Source organism: Lampetra planeri, chromosome 7, assembly GCF_965212315.1.
Source record: "Lampetra planeri chromosome 7, kcLamPlan1.2.h2, whole genome shotgun sequence".
NCBI classification, from domain to species: Eukaryota; Metazoa; Chordata; class Hyperoartia; order Petromyzontiformes; family Petromyzontidae; genus Lampetra; species Lampetra planeri.
In genome coordinates this window covers 10,456,559-10,480,285 of record NC_136113.1, presented here as the reverse complement: position 1 = coordinate 10,480,285, position 23,727 = coordinate 10,456,559, and the positions used below count along the sequence as shown (strand labels likewise).

At 45.4% G+C, this 23,727-nt stretch overlaps 1 protein-coding gene across 3 annotated transcripts in view; it reads right to left on the bottom strand.

Moving 5' to 3' along the window:
• USP34 (ubiquitin specific peptidase 34) overlaps positions 1-23,727 on the bottom strand; it is a 78,994-nt gene that overhangs the window by 12,150 nt on the left and 43,117 nt on the right. For 2 of the 3 annotated variants that reach the window (XM_078596285.1, XM_078596288.1), the window contains exons 38-71: positions 23,531-23,683; positions 23,034-23,141; positions 22,801-22,856; positions 22,507-22,627; positions 21,896-22,079; positions 20,018-20,181; positions 19,397-19,462; positions 18,306-18,452; positions 18,004-18,060; positions 17,435-17,512; positions 17,221-17,315; positions 16,747-16,919; positions 15,419-15,581; positions 13,462-13,540; positions 13,193-13,246; positions 12,908-13,003; positions 12,686-12,750; positions 12,333-12,408; positions 12,126-12,173; positions 10,787-10,852; positions 9,794-9,874; positions 9,001-9,086; positions 8,320-8,488; positions 8,029-8,103; positions 6,820-6,989; positions 6,049-6,097; positions 5,782-5,886; positions 5,157-5,201; positions 4,829-4,933; positions 4,467-4,614; positions 2,776-3,410; positions 1,896-2,053; positions 432-510; positions 1-127 (exon numbers count right to left, since the gene is read on the bottom strand). In XM_078596285.1, coding sequence (XP_078452411.1) covers positions 1-127; positions 432-510; positions 1,896-2,053; positions 2,776-3,410; positions 4,467-4,614; positions 4,829-4,933; positions 5,157-5,201; positions 5,782-5,886; positions 6,049-6,097; positions 6,820-6,989; positions 8,029-8,103; positions 8,320-8,488; positions 9,001-9,086; positions 9,794-9,874; positions 10,787-10,852; positions 12,126-12,173; positions 12,333-12,408; positions 12,686-12,750; positions 12,908-13,003; positions 13,193-13,246; positions 13,462-13,540; positions 15,419-15,581; positions 16,747-16,919; positions 17,221-17,315; positions 17,435-17,512; positions 18,004-18,060; positions 18,306-18,452; positions 19,397-19,462; positions 20,018-20,181; positions 21,896-22,079; positions 22,507-22,627; positions 22,801-22,856; positions 23,034-23,141; positions 23,531-23,683 — 4,081 coding nt within the window. The remainder of the gene's footprint in view (positions 128-431; positions 511-1,895; positions 2,054-2,775; positions 3,411-4,466; positions 4,615-4,828; positions 4,934-5,156; positions 5,202-5,781; positions 5,887-6,048; positions 6,098-6,819; positions 6,990-8,028; positions 8,104-8,319; positions 8,489-9,000; positions 9,087-9,793; positions 9,875-10,786; positions 10,853-12,125; positions 12,174-12,332; positions 12,409-12,685; positions 12,751-12,907; positions 13,004-13,192; positions 13,247-13,461; positions 13,541-15,418; positions 15,582-16,746; positions 16,920-17,220; positions 17,316-17,434; positions 17,513-18,003; positions 18,061-18,305; positions 18,453-19,396; positions 19,463-20,017; positions 20,182-21,895; positions 22,080-22,506; positions 22,628-22,800; positions 22,857-23,033; positions 23,142-23,530; positions 23,684-23,727) is intronic. The other variant, XM_078596286.1, reaches the window with a different exon arrangement.

The window sequence follows — 23,727 nt, the reverse complement described above, 5'->3', positions numbered from 1 at the left end:
CCTTGCGCTGCAGGAAGGGCTGGGTGGCCCTCAGCACGGACAGGAAGATGGAAAGCAGCTCCACCAGGTCCACCGTCACGTGGCATGCTGTTGCTTCGTGGTACATCATGTGCAGCGTGTTGAAGGACTGTGCACATTCAATCATGCATCAGTTGTTCATGGACACGGGTATGTAACACAGGCTCACACCATCATTACAAAAGGTAAACAAAACTGTTAACACAACTGAAAAACGGGCATCCTAATCTTTACGTTTTTTTCTCAAATTGATTTAACAAAAGCTGTTTCAAAGGAACAAACAGCAGCCCGGCACAGAGCACTGTAGACGGCTGTGCCTATGAGCGATCCTCCTGCTGAAAACGTGAGTGCGATAGCGATGCCCTGGCTCGTAGCACACAGCGAGTCTGGGATGCCTGAGAGATGTGTCTCACCTCGTTCATGAGGAGGAGTCCTCTGTTCAGCAAGACAAGCAGGCGGTCCTCATCTGTCTCAAGTAGGATCCGGAAGGCGCTGCAGCACAATCATAATAAGAATAAACACATTGAGTATTCGTGCCCATTTGAAATCTCATTACTCAACAATCCAAATGAAAGGGATCCAATTACAATGTATATATATATTTAAGGTTCACTCCTAATGAACTCAGTTACAACACCCTTTAAAATGCACGGCTTAATTTAAACATCATTCAAGAGTGTATTCAACCTGTCTGGATTTTTTCCACGGTTCGAATGTAAGCATTGAGAGACAGGTGTGAAGAGCATTTAAAATCTGAAGCACCACTCGTACAACAAAATATACACCAATGGGGCTCAATGGCTGTGCAATGCCATTTCCAGAGATAAAGTATTAATTAACGGAGCCTGACAATGGGCCAATTTTGCAGACCCATTTGGCATAATTCACGTGGGATCCCATCATCGTTCTGCTTTGTTTGATTTTGTTTTGCTCTGTCCTGTATGAATCAATGTCCCTTCCAAGTATACATATATCCCTTGGACTTGTCTATCCCAGCGCTCTCCTTTTTAAATCTATCCACACGTAATAATCTCTAAGCTCATCTCCTGTGCTCTGCCTCTTCTATAATCTTAAACATGTCCCTAATAGTACTTGCAACAATCCTCTCCCCACCATTTGTGAATCAATCTCAGAGCGATATGGTGTTTTGAGATAAGGCTGTATTCACGGCATAAATAAAATAAGATTTACATTGTATAAACCCAGGCCTGCCCCAAGTGGTAGAGCACACCTGTTATACAGCACTTTGCAAGCAAAAATTGGTGAAAATATATTTGTGAAACTCCAAAAGCTACTGGGATGCAGAAGTGGCCATAATATGGGAGTACATCACGTGCGTTCATCAAGCACTTGTGCGTGTGACCTTTCAGTGGCATTTCCTCCTTTGCATGGGTTTTAATCGAGGCACTCCTTTCCTATCATATGCAGAACACTACTTAAAAAGGAACTAGGCAAACATCCCAACGCAGGCCCCGAGTGAAATAATAAAATCTTGATACTCGGAGAAGCTTTCCTGAATAAAAAAGTAAGCGCACAGGTACGGGCCCTGCAATTTTTTGCTCATGCCACTGCTGGTGGCAGGGCTTCCATTTCAGGGAGTTCTATAAAACCCCTTTAGAGGGTATTGATCTTCTCTTCCACACTGGCCAGAAGTGCTGGACAAGGTGAGAGTACCCACACTTTATCCCACCGCATGCTGCCTGCAAATCGACTAACTGTGGTGCACCCATTTATAATGCTGGGTGTACAGCGACGGGGGGATTTAAACGTGGCCATTGTTTCTATTTAGTAACGCTTTCCTTGACTTGTGACTTTATTACATGCTCCTGGGCTGTATGACGTATAACGTTTACCTCCTACATTCACCGCACGCTCACCTGATGAGTGTGGGCCAGCATGAGCGACCGTCCAGGCAGCGCAGGTAGCTGGTGATGGTCGTCTTTTTGAACTGCTGCACGTCCTGCAATTCCTCCTCCGTCATGTTTGTACGCTTCGCCACAAACAGCTGCATCAGCGCGAAGAGCTCCTCCACGGCCTGGCACAGAAAATGCAGAGGCACAACGCAGAATGAGCACACTCGCGCAGAACGAATGACGCGTCGGTGTACGATGTGCGCGAGTGGGAGGATGGACGCGAGTGAATTCTGCCAAGACAGTAACTTCGTGCGAGTGCACAAAACAACAGAATGAGACAAAAAAAACGAGAGAAATCTTGCGAAGCAGTGCTCCCTGTGTGTCATCCATTGCCCTGTGGAAGATATTTTTCACTAGATATATTTCATGAAATGCTTCTAGAGACTTTGTTTTGCTTTAACAGGAAGAGGTACACCTTCCTATATACTCTGCTATGCGATTGTTCAATGATAGTCAAACTATACCTGGAATTTAGCAAACATGGTTTTGTTGTACAGTCATGAGTGATTAGGCTGAGCCCATCAATGCATTATAATAAAAAAAGGATTAACCATGGGCACTGTGTCTGGATTGGGACAAAGTATCTTAAGCAGTGCCAGTTTGGAAAAGTTTTCCCTTTCAACATCTCTCATTTAAATTTTCTAAGTCCCAGGCGGGTCCCTTCCCGCTTGTGAGCTCAGCAGCAGCATTTTGATTAAAATCTGTGCATATTAACAGAACAAAACAAAAACAGCAACATTACACAACAGATTCAGAAAGGCTGCCGAAGCACACTAAGTTTTGCATTGCAACAAAGTGACAAAACCAAATGGCAAACCGCCTAAATTCGAGGCCGGCGTCTCACCGAGGGGTACTGGTTGGCGTGTGGCGTCAGGTTCTTGAAGGCCCACTGGATGTTCTGGTGTGACGCGAGCTGGCGCGTGAAGGCGGACGACTGCTGGCAGCAGAGCCGCAGCAGGCCGTAGTAGGCGGGCAGCATGGCGCGGTTAAAGAGCACCACGTCCTGGTCGTCGTGGTCCGCCAAGATGTAGTTGAAGGCGATGTTGCGCGCCACCGATGTGCTCTGCACCACGAGGCGCGCGTTCTCGGGGCAACCTACGCAGGCCGCGTGCCAGAAGGCGAGCAGCACCTGCTTGTTGTGATTGGTGGCGATGGCGGGCTCTGAGAGGCGCGGCTGGTAGATCGCCCACAGGTCCTGGAAGTACGGCGAGAACATGAGCTTCTCGGCGCGCGACACCAGGCAGTGCGACAGCAGGCCGAAGTAGGGCACGAGCTTTGTGGTGCCGTGGAGCTGCGCATCGGCATAGGGGCGCGCGCACGGAAGCAGAGCCAGCAGCGCCTGGTAGACGCGGTGCAACACGCCCGTTGCCTCGGGACCCAACGGCATCTCACGGCCCGGCGTGGTGAGGGAGCGAGTTGAGCGGAACATCTGACGGAACGAGTTGCTGGGTATGAGCGACACCAGGAGGTAGGCGGCCGCTGAAGAACATGGGGGCGGCACGGGGCAAACGGGAAAGGAGAGTCAGAACGAGAGAGGTTTGTGCACAATTTCGCAGGTGGTGGTAGCAGCGAGTCTGGAGCCACTTGGTAATCGGAGTATATTTTGTGGTATGCAAATTAGTGCAAGAGGTTAGGCATGATATGATTTTCAGAAATTTAACGATTGGAATTCTCACGCCCATGATACACACCCAAAATCAAACATAGTGAATAATCAAATAATACATTATTTAAATGCATGCCTACAAAGGGCAGCGTACTTCAACAGGGATTACCGTTGGTAGGGCTATTTTAATAAACACAATAGACAGGAAAGACAAGTTCAAAGGGCTCGCTTAATGCACATGCATAATGTACGTTGCCTCAGTACTCCCCCCCCACATTGTGCAAGCGCAGAAGCGTGGTCAACACATCTATGCCTCTATATAAGGAACGAAACAGTAAGACTTCTCCACAAATCTGGCTGTCACCTGATGAAGCTAGTTATAATTACTAGCGAAACGTCGTACTCAGATTGCAAATGCTGTGGCTTGGCTCTCCAACACACCGGTGTGCTGTACTAGTGACGAATTGGCACGTTCTGTTTACGTGACAACCCTTACTCGTTGGCTGTGTCGGGTGGTGGCAGGTTTTAACGACACATTTATATATTTACACGCTCTAACCCAAAAACCTCTATGGATAGTTATCTATATATGCAAACTAAATGCAAATGTCACACCTAGTGCTATTAGTACCAAGAGGGAGGCAGGAAACTTTTTTAATGAAGAGACACTAAACTACAAGACTTAAATGAGATACTACCACATGACAAAAATGGGCATGTTCTTGAATCGAAGTGCAGCTCGAATTGTGAAATGTATGCAAGTCGCACAGCGTAGCGAAAGTATAACATGCCGAGCACAAATCACATTATTGAACCTGTTAGGTTGATGATCGCACAAAGAACATCCAAAACCTGAACTCCACAAACACCACCTCCAAGACACTGGCCGAGCGTCAGCGCTGCGTGTGTCTGTGTGTGCACGAGCTCACAGGTGCGGACGCGCGGGTAGTTATGCGCCAGCAGGAAGCGCTCAACCCAGCTGTCCATATTCTGCAGCACCCACGTGTGCGCGAGCTTGTTGCGTGGCGTCTGCATAGCCAGCCAGTCCAGGCACTGGGCAGGGTTATACTCGATCACCTGTTGCCGGGGATGAAGAGAGGGAGCGGGAGGGGAGAGGGCAGGGTGGCAGAACCAAATTAAATGTTTATACGACGGCAACGCCGAATCCGAATGAACAGGAACAGAGCAACAATCAATAGAGAGAGACCTGAAATCCGCAACTGAAATGGTCACATTTTGAGCAAGCATTAACAAGTTACAAAAGTTATTACAATAAAGTTGTTGTGCTCACCTCCCAGATGCGCTGCAGTATGTAGGTGGTGAATGGTGGCATGCCGGGTGGACCCGCCGCAAATTCCATGAGCATGGAGAGCAGCTTAAAGAATGGCTGGGCTGCCTGCACGCTCAACGCACGGCCCGCCGTCAGCACAACAACTGAACAAGGCGGTTTTTCACAACAGGAACTACATAAGTACGTCTTATATTGGATCGCGAGCTGCCTCGAAGGCAGGTACTCACAGACGCTCACCAACTGCTGGTATGAACCGAAACACGAAGGGCGACAAAATTAGCATGAGTTGTTTTGTCAGCACAATAAGAGTAAGGGTAATTAACTGTACCTCTGGACTGAGCTTTGCAATAGATGTAAACAGCATCGCGACAATCTGTGGGAGAAATGTATAAAGGCAGTTTTTGTAAAGCAGCAATGTGCGACATATCAGCAATCTGTTTTTCTTCTGGGAATTACCATCACGATAAGATGGCACCACCTTAGTCAGAAGCATGGATACACGACAAAAATCTCCCTTAGAGCCCTTACAAAGTGTTGGGGAAAGTGCTGTTAGCGAGAACCAATGAGGGCCGGCACAGCACGAGGGGATGAGTGGCCAGCGCGACTCCCAATCGCCTTTGTCGCCAGTGGCGATGTTTACACATGGCACCAGGTACTCTATTAAGACTGAGGCGACCTAAGGGAGGCCCAGGATTGGTTCATATAACCATATCTGGTGTGGGCCGTGAACAGGAATCGGACTTGGTTCGCTGGGTTTATAGCTTAGCGCGCTAACCATTGCAACACCGCTCCCCGTGGACACAAAAACACAGACGCACACACACGGTGTGTAACATGAAGTAGCTGGAGTTAATTCCTAATGGCATACAGCCGCTCTAAAAAGGAATCACTTAAAATACAGGAGGAAACGCCGAGCACAAGGATGAAAGACAAACACAGCAAGGGGTACTCACGTGCTCGGCCAGACGGTTGCTGTAGCGGCAGAGGCTGAAGATGAGGTTGCAAGTCTGCTTGATGTTGATGCCATCTCGGATTTGCTGGAAGAGGAATGGGAAACCCTGGAAAGTATATTTTTTAAAGGACAGTGTTAAGAGGAAAATGATTGTAAGAGAATACGAATGTTTGTAGCGTGAAGATTGTCGATGCAAGATTGGTACAGTTTTAATCTTAACTTGTAGTGGAAATCAACTGTTAACTTTCCCTTTTTGAAGGGAACTTACTTTTCCTCCTGTAAGAGCTGCCATGTCACTCTGGGAAAGGGTCAAGTGCCTAAAAAGAAAATCAGCAATGTCGTTTAAAAAACACAGTCCCACACAAAACCCATTGCAGTACAGAGCTCACAGTGCAATGAAATTTTAAAATCAACAAACAATACAAGGCATGTCTCTTCACTTGATATTCTGCTAGAACACACTCCCAATTTATTTCAAATCAAGGCTAAAATAATAAACACAGGATTTAGAACATTAGAGAACATTTTGCATTCCCAAAATGTTGGCCACTTGGTACGAAAAGTCACACTGTGAGAGATTGCAATCCCTGCTACAGATTGCCTGCAACCCTAAGTTCCCGAGGTCTGTGTGCTTACCTATCAACGATGGCAACCATCAGTAAACAATTGACAAATAAAAAATGATGCATTTCACTTGATTATACCCACACCAAAGAAAATGTTATTTTGATCTGTAAAGTTATAGCACATCATCACTTAATTACCAATGTGAACAATGTGGTGTACATTTTGATGGTGTGATCATTAGAAAACTTTAAGGACATGACTGGTGACACAGAATGGCAGCTGAAGGGAGGAATTGCAGCCAAGAGGACCACACAAAGGTGTAGTCACGAAAGATCAGCTCATGGGCAGAAGCGAGATGGGTTTTAGCATCACAGAGGATGATGGAGAATAGTGACAACGTGGATAGGCCTTAATCCAGCAGTGGCTAGACAATGCCATGACAATAACGACCATGGTGAAAGCCAATTCTCACCTCTCGGATCGCGACTGCTCGACGAGGTGAGCGATGAGTGTTATCATCTTTTCGAGGGCAGCAGGGCGGTACTTCTCTTCGGCGAGCGCCAGGATATCCTCTTCGGGCTCCTCCTCCTCGGCCTCCTCCTCCGACAGGGCTTCCCCTGCCGCCTGTGGCTGGGGTTGGGGCTGCCCAATGCAGGGAAGACAGGAACAAGCAGCAGAGGAATCAGCAGCATGACCAAAATCTCCAATTTACTATCCGAATTTTTTGACTTTCAGTGCGCTTATCAAAAATTAATTTTCGTCCAAAACAATCGCAAAACTAAATTCACAATAAACAAATTATTCCACAGAGGACGTTAAATAAAAAGGTACACTCTTAGTGTCGCAACCACAGCCCAAGTAAATTTACTGGAAAAAATATAGCACCAAGCTGAGGCCGTGACAAGAAGGAAACCACCGGAAATATAAAAGCAAAGCAAAAAAGCAGGGAAAACAAGTAAACCCGTAAAAACAAAGTTTTTCACTATAAATCCTTTATATGCGTGGCGGCTAGAGTCTTCTCGTCCTCTGGCTTGAGATGGCTGCCACCTATGGGTCAGATGATTGTCTGCCAGTATTAAGCAATTGGTAATTAAATATTTAATTTGTTTTCCCTAAAGTGTAAAATTTTGGGAATTTTTTTTCACGAACAATAATTGTCTGGCACAACGAGTCTGTGTGGAAAATGTCAGCTCGATTGGATCACGGGAAGTGGGTTAAAAAACGACCGAAAGATTTGCACGGTCCTAAGCAAGCAAGCACGCAAGCAAGCACGCGAACTTAATATAAATGATTTAAAAAGGAATGAAACAAGAGGGAGAAAAGAGAAGGGGTGTGTCTGTGTGTGGGGGCAGTGGCAATCAGGTGCTTCTATAGAAGACCTGTCTGCTCAAAACTAAGTCACTGCACAAATCTTATTCATGCGACAAATGTTGCCATTCGCTCAACCCGAGAACGCGCAAACGGAGCACAAGAAATTTGAGATGTTTAACCGACATCCATTTGTCTTAGAAAAATAAATACTGCATCAATCAACCTTGAAGGAATGCAACTTTTAAAATCAGTGTATTTTGCATTACTCTGTTTGAAAATTGTTTAAAACACCCGTGTTTATTATTTTGTTACTGTATTTAACATACACTGCACAACCTCTTTGGGCAAAGCACGACTTCAGTGACCTTACATTTTCAGGGACCTTGGTCCCCATGTAGAAGTGCACCATTGTGGAGATGGCCTGCACGGACAACAGGAACTGGCGCTAAAAGAAATAAGACAAAACAAAGAAATGCAAGTTCAAGTTTTCTCCTAAACGAACGATTCATCACTCATCACCAACTCGAACGCACCGGTACCTTCATATGTTCCAACACCACAACAATTTCTAGAACTAGGAATGAGAACATAAAAAAACACTTGAATAGCTTCCAGGTCCGAAACCACACAAGGGATTGCACGGCAGGTTTGCAGGACTTGCCTCCTCCTCGCCCATCTTAATGAAGTCGCAGAAGAAGGCGAAGTATTCGGTGAGGTGGCGGCTATGTGGCTTCACGCCGTGCTCCATGACGGCCAGCAATGTCTTCACGAAGCGCGTCACGCACGATCGCAGGCCCAACTCCTCCAGCGGAATGAGGGCATCGTCCGGGCTGAAGGGGCAGCGTAAGACACGGGAATAGGGGGACAAGCACATGTTGCAATGTGGGAAGGAGTCAGGTGGGGAAAGAGGGTTGTGGGGAATGTGGGAACGTCAATTAACAATCACTGATATTCACATGAAGACGTAGGAGAAATATAATCGGCTTATTAAAATAAAATTTAGTTGAGTAACTCATCGTATTTAATACAGAACTGTTTCTCCTTAACAGCCACTAATGGCATCGTGTACTCCGATATGTGTCCTGTCTCTACCACAGAAAACCAATTATACCCTAAAAATGTATTTAATCTGTCATGTGTAGCGTATATTTTGACTCGGGTGTATTTGACAAAAAACGTGGAAATTTGTGTCCTTACTCCTGTTTGTGTGTCGAGTAAGATTCTTTGAAGGACATGCACATTTTTTCTTTCTAAGAATTTAGATTGAATAAATAGCACTTATGTCCAACTATATTTTCCCGTGAAACTCAGTAAAGGGACAGCGAGAGGGTTGGGTGCGCACCCATTGTCCGACACGGGCTGCAGGTAGAGGTGGGCATGCGTGGGCCGCAGCTGCTGGATGACGTGGATGCAGAGGCGCTGGAACATCTGCGCGGACGAAGGGGCCCCACGCCATCCGTCATTGGCACCCGAACACGAGACGAAAATAACGAGGGCCGAGAGGGGTGGCGCCCTCTCTCAGCAAACATCTCTCCAGCGGAAAAACACAGCTCGCAGTGCAAGTTTACAAAACGTGTCGTGTGATTTTAACACAAAAATCTCATTCAGATGCAGCAGCACAAGAACAACGCAAACGTGGTGGTGGCTTGAAATGAATGAGTGAAAAAGTTTCCGTGAGAACAAAAATAACCAATGAATGATTTAGGATTCAAATAACTTTCTTGTCAATGTTTCGTTACAAATACAGAACTGTAACTTGAGTTTCTTAGAGAAAATATTCTCCCTTAATGTACCTCAGTGTTGTGATTTTAGGACAAACTAGTGATGGTCACATGAAAAAACAAGACATCAGGATCTTTTCAGAGTGCTTGCGTCATAGGATTTCCATTACGTACGGAATTGTTAAATTAATTATTTAAGCACGCTACAGAGAGGTAAACCTACTTTTGCATGACCTACATTCTCTCAGCCAAACAGGACAACAACAACAACAAGCACAATGAAAAGAGGCACCTCGCTTGCCCAATGGGATAAATCTTGCTAGGCGTTTTAATGCCAAGAACAGCATGGGGTGGGGCGTGAGACATACAGAAGCATTGCAATGAGCTACACTGTAGAAAAAGAAACATTGTTACCTGTCTTACAATTTGATTGGGGCATTTAATCAGGATCTGCATCGGCCACCAGTCGTCGTCAGCCATTTGGTCCAAAAACCACTAGACAGAGTATAGAGAGAAACACCAAGGTGTTAGATGCACATTTGTATATTCACTCAATTGCACTGGCAGACACAACAGCCAGGTAAAATAGAGATTTCACCACTAAGAACAGGATAACTGGTTGTGTATGGATGGAAACAAATCTTGAATCTAGCCTCATAGAATAATGCTGCATTAGAAAAAAACATGATTGCTATTACCCAACAGTTCCCACTAAACGGATTGCAGGGGACCCCATGGGGATTACTTGAATTACTCATCACACTGGATTCATCCACTGTTGGAACTATAATGAAAGTAATTAATACTAAAATTACACCCTTGATTAGGTGTTCGATTATTCGTGTACATTTTTTCGAACGTTCAGTAAAAAATGCAGCCCGGTAAAAAAAGGAGCACACCTGAAGGCAACAACGACCAAAATAACGCACTCTCCATGAGAACGAAACCACAATGCATACAAAGTAGGCATGGACCGTGTTTCGTCTCTTAGCATCTCCATTCTGCCATCTCTGTCCTCGTTTAAACTATTAAATCACGAACGTTTAGGTGTGAATGTAATTTAACAATATAACTGCCATGATGAAGTTTCTTTTTTTTTATTTGTAATTGTGGAATACTTTTGTTGTCGTCTGTCAGCCGAATTGCCTTCGAAAAAGGCCTTCTTTGCTCAATGTGTTTTATTCTGTGGGAAATAAACCTCCGATTCTGATATTATTATCAAGTGTTTCGCCACCACTTCAGAATTAGAAATTACAAAACATTCCGGGAAATCTGATAGTCGCACCACCCACCCACTTGACCAATCAAAAACAATTGGTAAGCTGATGGTTAGGCACCAAGAGGTACTGAACAACTACCCCCTTGCCCCCCCACACCATGGGACACACAGCTGAGGTCAAGGCCCACCTCGCACGCGGCCTGGCTGTTATTGAACTGCTTGGTCAGGAGCTCGATCCACTGGAGCATGGTGGGCTGTGAAGAAAAAACAAACGGCATTTTTGACAAAGCATTATAACTATCAAAAGCTAACCATCGGTGTGTCCTGGATTCTCAATGATTTTCAAATTTAATGGCTAACAGTTAAGGACGGAAGAACAATGGCAAACAGAGTGGAACAATGCGGACGTTTAGAATAAACCCCCCTCATTCGATACCCAAACATCGCACCTCCTGGCTTTGACATTCCTCAAAGATACAGTATTAACCATCAATCGCATCAAAACATCCATAGGTCCCATTTCCACATCTCCTTCACAAATGGTAAATTGATGACAAGCCACAGATTGTGGCCATGGAATCCAACAGAGGAATAATGAAACTACACAAACTCTCTCCTGAAGCCCTCTCGTGGCAAGCAGACCATCATTGGTATTTAGCTCCTGAACATAATTCCATATGCAAGAAAACAGCTATTTAAAATGTTTGTCTTTGGCTAATTTTAAGATGGCTCACTGTAAATTCAGGGCCCCAATAAGCAGGAGATACGAGGCATGCAACAAAGCATAGATCCGATTCTTATGCTCACTATACATGCATCAAATTGTGCGAGTAAGAATCAATTATTTTCCGTCGTATACATTGTACGTAATTGATTCATCAGATTTAAGCAGCCATTAGAGGTGCTACTTTCACCAGTATTAAAGCTAAATACTCATTTTAAAAACATGACAAACGCAAGGGGGCGAATCGTTACATGTGGAGTGGATATCCACTACAGGAGCCACGAACGAAATGTTATAGTCCTGTAAGGTTACACTCAACAGCAGTAAATTATTTTGGCCACGTTATACAATCTAGATGTAGAAACAAACCAAAGATCCCCCCGTATAGCCTTAACAGACTATTGGGGCAAGTGCTGTTCACGAGCACCTAGGAAGGCCGGCACGGCACACAAGGGGGTGGGTGGCCAACGCCACACCCGGCCGCGTTCATCTCCCGAGTGGCGATGTTTACACACCGCACCAGCTACTCATGTGAGTCTGAGTCGACCTAGGGGAGGCCCAGGGCCAGTTCAGATAATCGTCACTGGTGTTGGCCGTGAGTGGGAATCGAACTTTGGTTGCCAGGTTCGTAGTGCAACGTGCTAACCGCTACACTACACATACACACAATTTATATCTACATGCAGCTGCAGCTCTTAAAACACTGCACTAACCCCCATTCACATGCTGCCAACCCGATGAGATGTGTTGGTGTAATTTCTGACAGGCCTTTAAGGAAGTGTTTGTATCTTGAAAACCTTTACCTTTTCCTTCGAGTGAATGAATGTTTCCAGCACAAAGGAGGTGCTCAGCTGAAAAACAAACACATACTCAGAAACATGAAACAATACACATGCCACCAAAGTGACCAAAATTACAAATGTATGGATAACAAACCGAATCTGCCATTCATGGGATAGGCCACATACTGGGCTGTGTTGCACACACACGCACACACACTGCAGGTGCACCTTGGCAGTCATGAGGGTCACAGCCTTGGGGTCGGGGAGAGTGCTTGGAATGTAGCTGCACAGCTGCCACATGAATCTGTCCCACGGACGATACAACACAGAGCAACACAAGCTCATGTTTAATATTCAATTCAAGGAGCACAATCCATTTATAATTAAAAAAAAAATCCCGATTCCACATGGATTAAAACACATTTTTTTCAAGTACAATCCACCTTCGCGCAGTACTTATATAATTCATCATAAGTATGTAGAACTTCTTTCGCACCGCATGTAGCCAACCGTGCTAATCGGAGGTTCATCATTGTGAAAGTGATAACCTGGGCTAAAGAGAATAAAAAAAATTTTCCTACCCGAAGTAGGTGTGCTCAAAGATGTTCTTATCTTGGAGGAACTGCATGTTGTCGTGCCAGATCCACTGTAAGCGACACACAAATGCAACTCAGCTGACTTGCCTTTTACACGACGAAATGCTCACAAGTTCACACGCATTCACGATATGCAATAACTTTTTGATGAATAAACGAGTGTGCGTGCCGTTTGCAGCAGACGTGACAGCGCGGTATACTTCGGACCTCGAGAAGCTCAGGGGGAATATCAAAGGTGGACTCCTTGCCCACATCCTCACTCGATTCTACCCGCTTGTAGAACAGCATGTAGGCACTGTGTGTCTGCAAGGGAAAAGTGTCGGCCACGCGCGTTTACGGCAGTGCCCATTGCTGTGAGGGATGAGATGCTTCAACATCTCACTCCAAATTCATACTTTAGTAAAATGTTACAATTGTTGAAATGCGTGCAAAACTGAGCTCAGGCACACACACAAAGCTTAACAAATGCTTTTAAGTAGACATAACACGAACCTTTTCAAATGAGAAGTCCATAAATTTGTCGGTAACAGAGTCGTATGTTTTAGTCTGAAACACAAGAAGCAATGTGGAGATTTAAACAAATAAACAATGGCAAATCCTCATATTTAACACTCTAGAATTTCATATTTTACTTGAATGACTGCCGCTTATTGGTATTTCGCAGCGTAGTACTTAAAAAATGGTAAAACTCGTCAGTTACATAGCAGCGAGCAGTGTTTGTTAAACGATCAGAGGGCTTCGGTATTTGTTGAAAAAGATACCGTCATCTCTCCGCCGAAACACTCGGAAGCCAGCTGTGTCGAGTCAAAGGGCTTCACTTCCGCATCATTGAACAGATACCTTGAGGAGGAAGGACAAATATCAACGTTGTAATACAGTCGTTTGCATGCGGTCTAGTCGTCAAAACCAATACATTATTTACAGTGTTATTCTTTGGGTCTAGGCGAGTAATGATGCATTGATTCATCAATTCAAACTGATTCTTAGGCCGATGATATATGCATACAACTGTCCAAGTGAACAAATCAATTGGAAACTACATGTGCATGTTAGATATATACGAATGAAGTGGACAAGCCAGTGAAAAACAATACAAACGAGATGGTAAGAACATGACAACAACTCAGTCAATTCTTCAATAGAACTGAGACCATGTATATTGGGATGATTAATCGAATTACTGCTGGGTGAATAATTAATTCCCTAAAAAAATATATCACTTCTTAAAAATGGACATTCCACTATCAACATTTGGAGAAGATATTATGAGCATGCATGATATTCTTAAATATTTAAGCCAAGTCTAATGATAGTTAGCAGCTGGCCTTTGCTGCCAAACTTTTAGCATCGGCGAGACTTACAAATGTTAAAATATGCATCGTTATCGATGTGGATTATTTTATTAGACCCAATCGCCAAAGCCTATGTTCTTATAATATTCTAGCCAATGTAAATGCCTTAATCGTACGAGCTGTGTTTTGAACACTCTGCTTTCACGTGGTGGATCATAAACAAGTGCTTGTGGGGAGAGGAACGAGCCAGGTCGTGTGGACTCCAGCGACGTCTGACCAGAGATCTCCCCTGGAATCTGCTCTGGGGAGAGGCATGGAACAACACTGGGTAAGGCCACAAGGGCACCACAGGCTGCAAGAGAAGCCACCTCCCGCCACTTTTATTTCACACGTATACACTGCAGCCTGCGAAGGTGCAATTTATTTTTGTTCAATCCGCATGGTTCCACAATTGCTAAGCTACTTCGTTGAGCTTTTATTTGTGGCCAGGTCGCTTCTAAATAAGATCCTAATAGCTCAGTGGGGTTCACCTAGTATTGTATTTTTGTGAATTTGCTTACATTTCCTAAACTTTACACTCCTTCCGTGTTTTAGTATTGTTTGTTGTTGTAATGTTCTGACCCACACTTATTGGACATCTATGAAATAACTTTATAGCTTATTGGATTCCTCCAGTATAAATATATATTTTGATTCCGATTCTAACTCCTCTAAGAGTTATTTTTATTCTTTGGTTCGTTCAGTAAAGTCACGTAGAAAGAAAGAAAATAAAATAATAGAATATGACGTTTCGATTGCAACACAACAGTCATAACATGAGCGGCATGACTCTAATGGAATAACGACGAATTACAGGTAGTCCTCAACTTATGATGGAGATGCGTTACGACGACCCCATCGTAAGTCAAAAATATCGTAAGTCGAAGATGGCCTAGCCTACCCAGGAGTCTTAAAGAATGGTGATAATTTATCAAAACAGAGCAATTTACAGTACCGTACCGTATAAACTATATACTGTATGTATGTATTAATTACAATACTGTATTGCACAGTAAAATGTAAAGTAAAAAAAAACAAATAAATTCTTAGCCTACCTATATGAACTGCAATTTAACAGAAAGTTTTTTCAGGAAAGAATCCTAACTTAACTCCGTCGACCGCTCGTGAAAGTGAGGCATCACCACACAAGCCGGGAGATGCGTACAGTACATCCCGGCAGCGTCCCAACGTACAGTATTGTACCTCGTACGCTGCTGCGCGTTTGCCTGCCGCGTGAAATTTTAAATATTTTACAATTTTGTCGTATCGCTAATCGCCATCGTAAGATCGAAATATCGTAAATCGGACCATGGTAACTCGGGGACTATCCATAATAAAAATGTCCAGAGCACCTCAAGTACACTGTGGCGGTGGCTGGTGTGCTCACCACTTGTTGTTGCGGTAGGCTGCCGGGTTGATGATGTCTCGGATGAAGCTGTAGTAATGGCCACCATCCGCGGTGCCTGTGTGGACTGTCACGCCGATGAGGTCGTACTCGTAACTCTCCTCCGCCTTGGCCATGCCGCCCGCACCCTCCTCCACCTTCAAGCCTGTGCGGCACAAGACACAAGAGTTACACAACACACGCAGCATTCATACTGCACAGGCTGTGGTTTAAATAAGCGTTTGAAATTGGGAGACGGGAGCAATACAAACTAAATATAATTAAACGACCAACGATAACAATTACCTCACCTGCCCCGATATTTTTTAACACAGGAATTAAGTGAATATCGCAAAATTGTATTCTCCAAGGTGAATCTTTGCCCTCGAGATAATGTTTAATGGTCCAAGTGCCCTGGATCCAAATTAACAATAATATAGCAAGTGTTAATGGTTGAGACCAGACTTCTATGATGCTTCAAAAACAAGTGGGAGCATCAACTTGCAGATGTCTTCTCTACTTTTGGTAAAGGTGTCTCAGAGCTCTGAAATGTGTGGTCATTACAAAAAAAGTATTTTAAGAATGCACCGTCCGTATTTTCCCTCCTGTCAGCTGAAGTGTGACAATCGACTTGAATTAATGCTTTCCATGCTTGCCTGTCCTTCACCAGCTATGTTGCTTTAGTCACTCACCTCTTCTGTTCAACAACATTCTTTATTACATCAATCCAGCTCATTCTCTGTCTCCGGTTCCTTGTAGCGGAGTATGGATCGCTGTTTGTCGTATCCTTTCTCTATCAATTCACAAATCATGTCGACAAACTTCTTGATTTCTATCTTGCATTATCTGTACAAGTGCCATCTCTTGAACCCCTTTTTATATTTTCTTACTGCAGAGCACTTAAAAGCAAACACAGGAGACAAGTAAAGACCAGAGCAAAGTCTACACCGGGGAAAACTCTACACAGGGCAGTGTCCGACTTACGAACGGGTCCCGTTCCTGAGGCCCGTTCACAAGCCAACAAAGTTGGTAAGTCAGAACACAACAGAGTACTGTATTTAAATGCAGTGTTAGAAAATGTTCTACGGTTCAACAAAAACGGGATGCATTGTTAAACTCATAAATATGCATCACTGTAACTAGTTCTGCGGTTCTGCCCGCAAGTGCGAGTTCACGTTTGCAAGTAGGATGGTTAAAAACAAAAATATCTCATGAAAGCTCGTTCGTAAGTGCGGATGTTCGCAAGTCAGGCGTTCGTAAGTCGGGGGACTGCCTGTATAACATCAGCAACTGGCGCCAGAAGTGGCAGCGGTTTTGAGCGGCATGCGTACCTTCGGCGCGGTCGCTCCGCCCCATGAGCCACCGCTCGGTGTAGGGCGTCATGTCGAGCCTCAGCGGGAACGAGAAGTGAGTGTTCACCTTCTCCTTCATCATTGTCACCATGTTGAACGTATAGCGCATGGTGTTGAAGCTCAGGATCTGCGGCAGCTTCTTGAAGCAGGCCCTGTCCGCAGCAGCAAGTTGTGAAAACGCGAGCAGCTTTGTTCACAATTTACACAGTTTTCAACACTACTCATTCTATGTTCAACTGGTGATCTTAATAGTTAAAAATGGTGACGCGTTTAACACTAACGGTACACGAGAGAAGCGCTGCTTGTATTTATCTCTAGGCGGGTGCCAGAGGTCTCATCAATTGTACAGTGTATAACAAAACATAAAAGCAAGCTTGAAGCTTTGAGTGATGGGGTCATTTGGAAAATAAAGCCACCATTGTTCGCAAACTTCATCTGGGGCTGCCATCGCACCGTTTCTCGGCGCGCACTTTCTTTCCACACTGCGAGCAGGTGTACATGTTGTCCCCTTCCAGAGTGTCCTTGACAGTCACCTCGTCCAGCGACTCCTGGAAAGGAAAAAACAAATAGGATTCATGCAAAGGCGTAACCAGACGTCACTACGTTGGTGTAAAAGTAGGTCCCCGTTTGTACACTTCACACAAGGAAATCTGGAAGGGTTGCTTACGTAGATGTTCTTCATATCTGCCACTTGGCACCGCACCGTGTAGAATTCTTCCACAGTTTGACTGACGTGGTCACAGTCCTGCAGCAGGGCACAGACAGCCACAACTCCAATAAGCAGGATTGGCTATGTATGGTGTAAAATAAGTTCAACAACCTACAATACACTATTTTTTTTATTTTACTAGGTAAGGCCCACTCTTTTTCAGAAGTGACCTGGCCACGCATTATAGCGCAATAGCGGCTTATCATGTGGAAATGTATAGCAGTCAAATAATCGAAATTCATGTTTGCAAATGCGAAGGGAAAAAAATGGAGGACCCGGAGAAAAATCCACGTGATCACGGGGAAAGAGAACACATAAACTCCAAATATACAGCAGGCATCAAGGTCTGGATCGAACCCACGACCTCCTATATATCAGGCAAGCTAGTTAACATCTCGCCACCGCAGCGCCCCATCAAACCCAACCCCCTCAGCATCCAGCTCATTGCCCAAAGGGCAGAGATGTGTTCATAAGCACCACGAGCATTTGGGTTCCCGCGTGCGATGCAGCCAACTGGCAGCACTCACCAGTGATACGACGTTGTTTGTAATGACTCCGCCGAATAAGGTCTTGACGGTGTTTTTCTGTGGGGTGGAATGACAAAAAAACATCCTCACAATAATATCTGTACGTATTTCACTTATCAATGGAAAAATTATTTCTTTAGAACCTCCGATTAGCACGATTGGCTACGTACAGTGCGAAAGAAGTTCAACATAAATACAATGGAGTGATTGGAACATGCTGGTACAACTCAATTGTTAAAATTAACGTTTTAATGTCACTGCTCAAATTTGGGAAGCGCTGCCTGCGGCTGTTATGCCCTCACCAGTTCTGGGCTCATCTCCTCAATTTTGGTGATGAGGTCAGTGAAGAACTCCGTCATGTCCTTTTGCTCTCCCGTGTTGAGCGGCAGCTTATCCATCATGTAGTTCTTGCAGAATGATCGAGGGTTGTAGGCCTTGCGCTCGCTTTCCTGGTGACGGATTACGCAGCACGCCATCGGGCAGCGAGAGAGGGGGGGTACACGAGGGAAGACGGGTGAGTGAGGAGTGAGACTTACCTCCACGTTCGGGGCAGCTTGTGCCTGTGTGGCCCTCCCTAGGATACACCAGTGACCCTGGCATTGTATGTCATTTGTATAATGGCAGACGAACTGTCCCTTTGGAAAGTATACCTACGACAATGATTTATTAATATATATTTTTGGTCAGATTTCGCATGTAAAATGCCAATGTGTGTCATGACCCCTCTTCTAACCGACGCAGTCAAATAAATGAAATTGTCACGTGAAAAACGTGTCAATGTTGATTGCTTTAGCACACCGGCATGCTGGAGCACAATTCACAACAGTTAACGACCGGGTTTGACATTTCGCTGGTAGTAGCAACCAGCATCATCAGGCGCTTGCTAGAAATGTGGAAATCTCCTCCAGTCTTGGGCCTTAATTAGGTGGCGTGATGTCATCAACACACTCCCACATCAATACCCAATCATTCAATATTGTTGTGGTCCAGCATGCCAGTGTGCTGAAGCAATATAGATTGGCACACTTGTTCAGGTGACAACCATATTTATTTGAATGTTGGGTTGAGGAGAGTGAATGACACACATTGGCATTTTACTTAAGCGATCTGACCCAAAAATAAATAGTGATTCATGACATTGGTCCTGAAAGCCAACGTGTTAAATATACTTACTACAGCTGCCTTGTCCACTTTTAGATTTGTGATGCTCAAATTATGTTGTACTAAGCATAAAACATATTTGAGCTTCATCATAACATACGAGTTACGGTGAATCTCTAAAAAAGAAAGCCCTTGTTTTTAAACAAACTGAACCAAAGCCTGACTGAAAAAACAGTGCACAAGAAACAGCACCGCAGATATTAAATATTTGTACAAGAACTCCAATACTTACCATCAGGTATGTGAACATCTTCTGTAGCTCAAACAAGGTGGTTTTGTGCTTCATGTCATCAGTATACTGTAAGACAAGATATATGCATTTGGTGATTATTTATTCATGAATGGACTGCGAATGACTAGCTGCTAATGATGATGATGACAAACATAACAATGACAACAATTAGGAGGATTATGATGATTACAAACACAAATGGCTGTTAGAACAAGGGTTACACTTTAGAATTTGTCAGACTGTTATAAAAACGATTAGACTTTTTATTTTATCAGGTAAGGCCCACTGAGCTAGACAACTCTTTTTCAGAAGTGACCTGGTCACGTATGATAGCTCCACGAAGTGGCTTATCATGTGGAAAGGTATAGAAGCCAAATACTCTAAACGTTTGTGGATATGTTGATTCTGAATGAGGAAAAAATCCAAGCGACTACAGAGAACATGCAAACTCCAAATACACATGCGTCAGGGTCGGGATGGAACGCACGACCTCCTGCATACCAGGCGAGGGAGTTAACATCTCGCCACTGCGGCATTCATGTACGTGCCCTGTACACACATTAAAACATCACAGAAGCATAAAACACAGACACACTGCGCAATTGGACGTGCGGTGCCCACCTTGGCGGTGAAGACTGCCTGGCGAGCCTGCGGAATCATGTAGAGCTGCTGGATGGTGGAGGCCATGTAGCAGGTAGCGCCCAGGTTGGTAAGGCCCACGAGGCGGCAGTCGGCGCGCACGTCATCGTGGGGCCAGTAGTCCCATTTGTACGGTGCGTGCGAGGCTGTGGAGAACGTCCCACACCGCCCCTAGGTGACGCAGCCACCAGAGAACTTGCCGCACAACCCAGCCTATCGGCAACGATGGTGAGGTAGTAAAAAAAACTAAATTCCGTCGCTTGGAAAATACTGCTGCCATCATTGTTGGGAGAGGAACGAGCCAGGTCGCGAGGACTACTGGGATGATGTGTCGGATGAAGCTGTAGTAATGGCCACCATCCGCCGTGCCAGGACAATGGACGTTATTTTTTAATGTTATTTTATTTATTTTAGTTGACAGCCCTTTACAGTCTACAGCTGGATGAAGGCCTCCCGAAACCATGTCGGTCATGGGGGTTTTTTGATCATACTTCACCACACTGGTTAGTGCGGGTTGGCGAGTGGGAAGCCCAGGACTGGTTCAGATATTACTCGCTACATATCTTGGCTATGGAAGGGGCATCGAACTTCGATCACTAGGTTTAGAGAGCTGTGTCCTAGCCACAGCACACACTGCCCTGCCCTCGTGGGTGTCTTAATGCAAGTACTATGAACATGTGTAGGAAAAGGACCATGGGGTAAGGTTGGGCGTTAGGGACAAGGCAAAGACGAATCATCAGATGTAACTCGGTTGTCAGAGGGGGCAATATTCTTCACTGCAGTGCAATTGTGCAAGGTACAATTTCGGAACCCTGTAATCTATATATATAAAATCGCAAATCTGTCTGTCTGTCTGTGTGTGTGTCTGTCTGTGTGTCGCCGGACCATACGCAGTTTCATTGGACGAAATGTGAGGGATTTGCGAGACACGATTGGTCCGTTTGGTTTTCCACGGCGGTTGCCCCTGGCAACGGGTAGCAACGCATTCGCTGCGGGGTGGACGCCATTTTTAATTCCCCTTAAAAATATGCGCACGCATTAACACGCGACTCTGAGGTAAATTCATCAAAGTTTCACGTCCTCTTCACTCCCCCCCCACCCCAATGTGTGCAATTACTATTATAGGGTCGGTAGATAATAAAATTATAGCGATTAGACAGTATTATTGTAGCGCGGGGGGGGGGGGGGGTAACGGCCCCAGTACCCAGCCTCAGCCGGGTGGGCAATTTAGGCGAGGCCGGAGGCTCTGCACGGTACTAGGCCTCGACACCCCACCACACTATAGGCCGTACATATTACTGCACAGCGGCCGAGGAGATCGTGGCTGGGGGGGGGGCAGGGGTAGCAGCCCATCTGTGTATATATGTAAGGTTATTAAGAAATATATTTTTCACCCGGGCAACGCCGGGTACTTCTGCTAGTTTGTGTATAAAGCAGTGGAACCCTCGATGTTATTTTTAAGGTGGTAGTATTGCCAGGAGACAGCTCTGTTGCTGAAGCAGCAGGGCCCCAGTTTGTGAGATCCACAGCTTAAATCATGGCCAGGGTTGATATGGTGCATTGCCTCTCTGGGATCAATCGTATGCACACTCAGGTGCACAAAAGTATAAAGTGACTGCTCACTTGATAAAAAGACTATTTCATGGAGTTGTACTTAGAAATTCCACTAGAAAATCAAGATAAGCACATCCCAGTGCTCGCTTACACACATGGATGCTTTCCGTTTCTAAGCCACCCGATTATTTCAACCAGGAAATCACAAAACCTGGCGAACCCTCATGCCGGGACAACATATGATATCTCCCGCAAAATGTGCAGGCGTTTGTGGTTGTGTGCGCAAAGGGGTGGGTGCACACTCACTCTGCACGTGTTGAGCCATGACCCAGCAGTGCAGGAGGCGGTAACTCTCGGGGCAGCCCTTTACGAGCTCCACCAGGAGGTCGTAGGCAGCGCCCCGCGAACCCTGCGACTTGCACTTGGGCTGCTGGCGGTCCGCCATGCTGGGCAGCAGGAAGAGCAGGTTGAACACCTCCCTGAGGAATTCCTGCAACCCGCACCAATATTCTCCACTTAGCCTTATCGACTTTTGGGATCGTTGTTAGCGAGGACGTGGGTGCAACAGGACCCGTGTGCCTGGATGTCGTCTGCCAGCTAAGTACATGTCATGATTCATGGCTTCATAAAATAAAATGTACTTTTACGCTCAAAATGTATCTAAAGAATGCAGAATTATGTACCTAGGAATGTATGACTTGTGCAACTTCAAAGTACTTGCATTTAGACTAACGGAACAAAACATTCAGAAGACAATACAAATGAAACAGTAGAAAGAAGCCAAAATATTATCAATTGTTGAATCTAATCGTGACCCTGAGCCATATCATCGAATCGTAGAAGGGGAAAGTGAATTTTAACACGTCTACCAGGTAGTCAGTTTAGGCACTCGCGCTGGCTCCCTTGAGCCGACTGACCTGGCCGTCGCGTGTGAACTTGAACGCCGGTTTGTGCTTCATGACGGCCGTGCACAGCTTGAGCAAACCAAGGAGGCCCTCGTCCTCCATGCTGCTGTCCCTCTGCTCCACGATCTCCCGGCTGCAAAACAATGTGAACCGAGCAGTCCCCCCATTTTAGGCTGTGGAAGACTTTGGCAAAAGGAAGAGAAAACAAATCTTTACGTTTGGGGTGACCAGAGATGGAATACAGTCCTGTTATTCAGATAAACATAAAAGTCATATGTAGGTTTAACTAGAATGATTATAACTCACCTCTGTATGCAGTCCGCCAGATGTCTAGCCATGGCATCTAGGTCCACCAGCGTTACCTGCAAAGCAGCACACATGAAAATAGCCACCAATTGTGTCACTAGTGTACGAGCCATGATGGATGCAATGTCAGGACCATCCAAGGAAACAACAATAAGCAGAGCGACCACACTCCAGCATTTCGACAGGGTTACAGTGAGACATTTTGGCTGGGACCAAGGTCATAAAAGCAGCACCTGGTTGGTGTCCTTCACGTGGATGTTGTTGATGAGCTTCCCGAGCAGCCAGAAGTAATCCTTGCAGCCTGGCCGGATTCCCAAGTCCTCTTCATCTTCATCCAAGTTCTGTGAGCCATACACGAGCAGAATTTAGCCATGGATGAAAAGCTCCATACCCACTAGCACACCGATAAATGCACAGCCTCACGTAGTTTTCTATCTGGAATCATCGCTTCTGCCGAGGATGTACCAAGTCTATGTTGGAGATGGAGAAATGTGGCAGGTAGTGTTTAAGATCTTTGTTCGATTTACAATGCATAAGGGGAAAAATTTGTCTGCTTTGGGTGAACTACACAGGCTTAAGAACCAAATCTTAACAGGAACTGCATGCATAAAAATGTTGTCTTTACATTGATGCGCTACCACTTTGTAAAACTCCCATTATTGCAAATCAATCTTAGCCAATTTCCAAGCAGACACACTCTGGCTTGCTTGCTGGCACAAATGCCCAACACCTTAACGGGGCGCATGGCCTGAGCGTCCGGCAGGAACTTGAGCAGCGTGGAGACGGCGAGGAGCAGGAAGGAGCGGTCGGCCGAGTCTCCGCCCTCGAGGCGCGTGACACACAGCCGGTAGAGGCTGCTGGCCGCCTCGGAGCGCACCGCCACCTGCGCACAGGGCAGCACACACCACTCTGCGAGTGAGAGTCCTC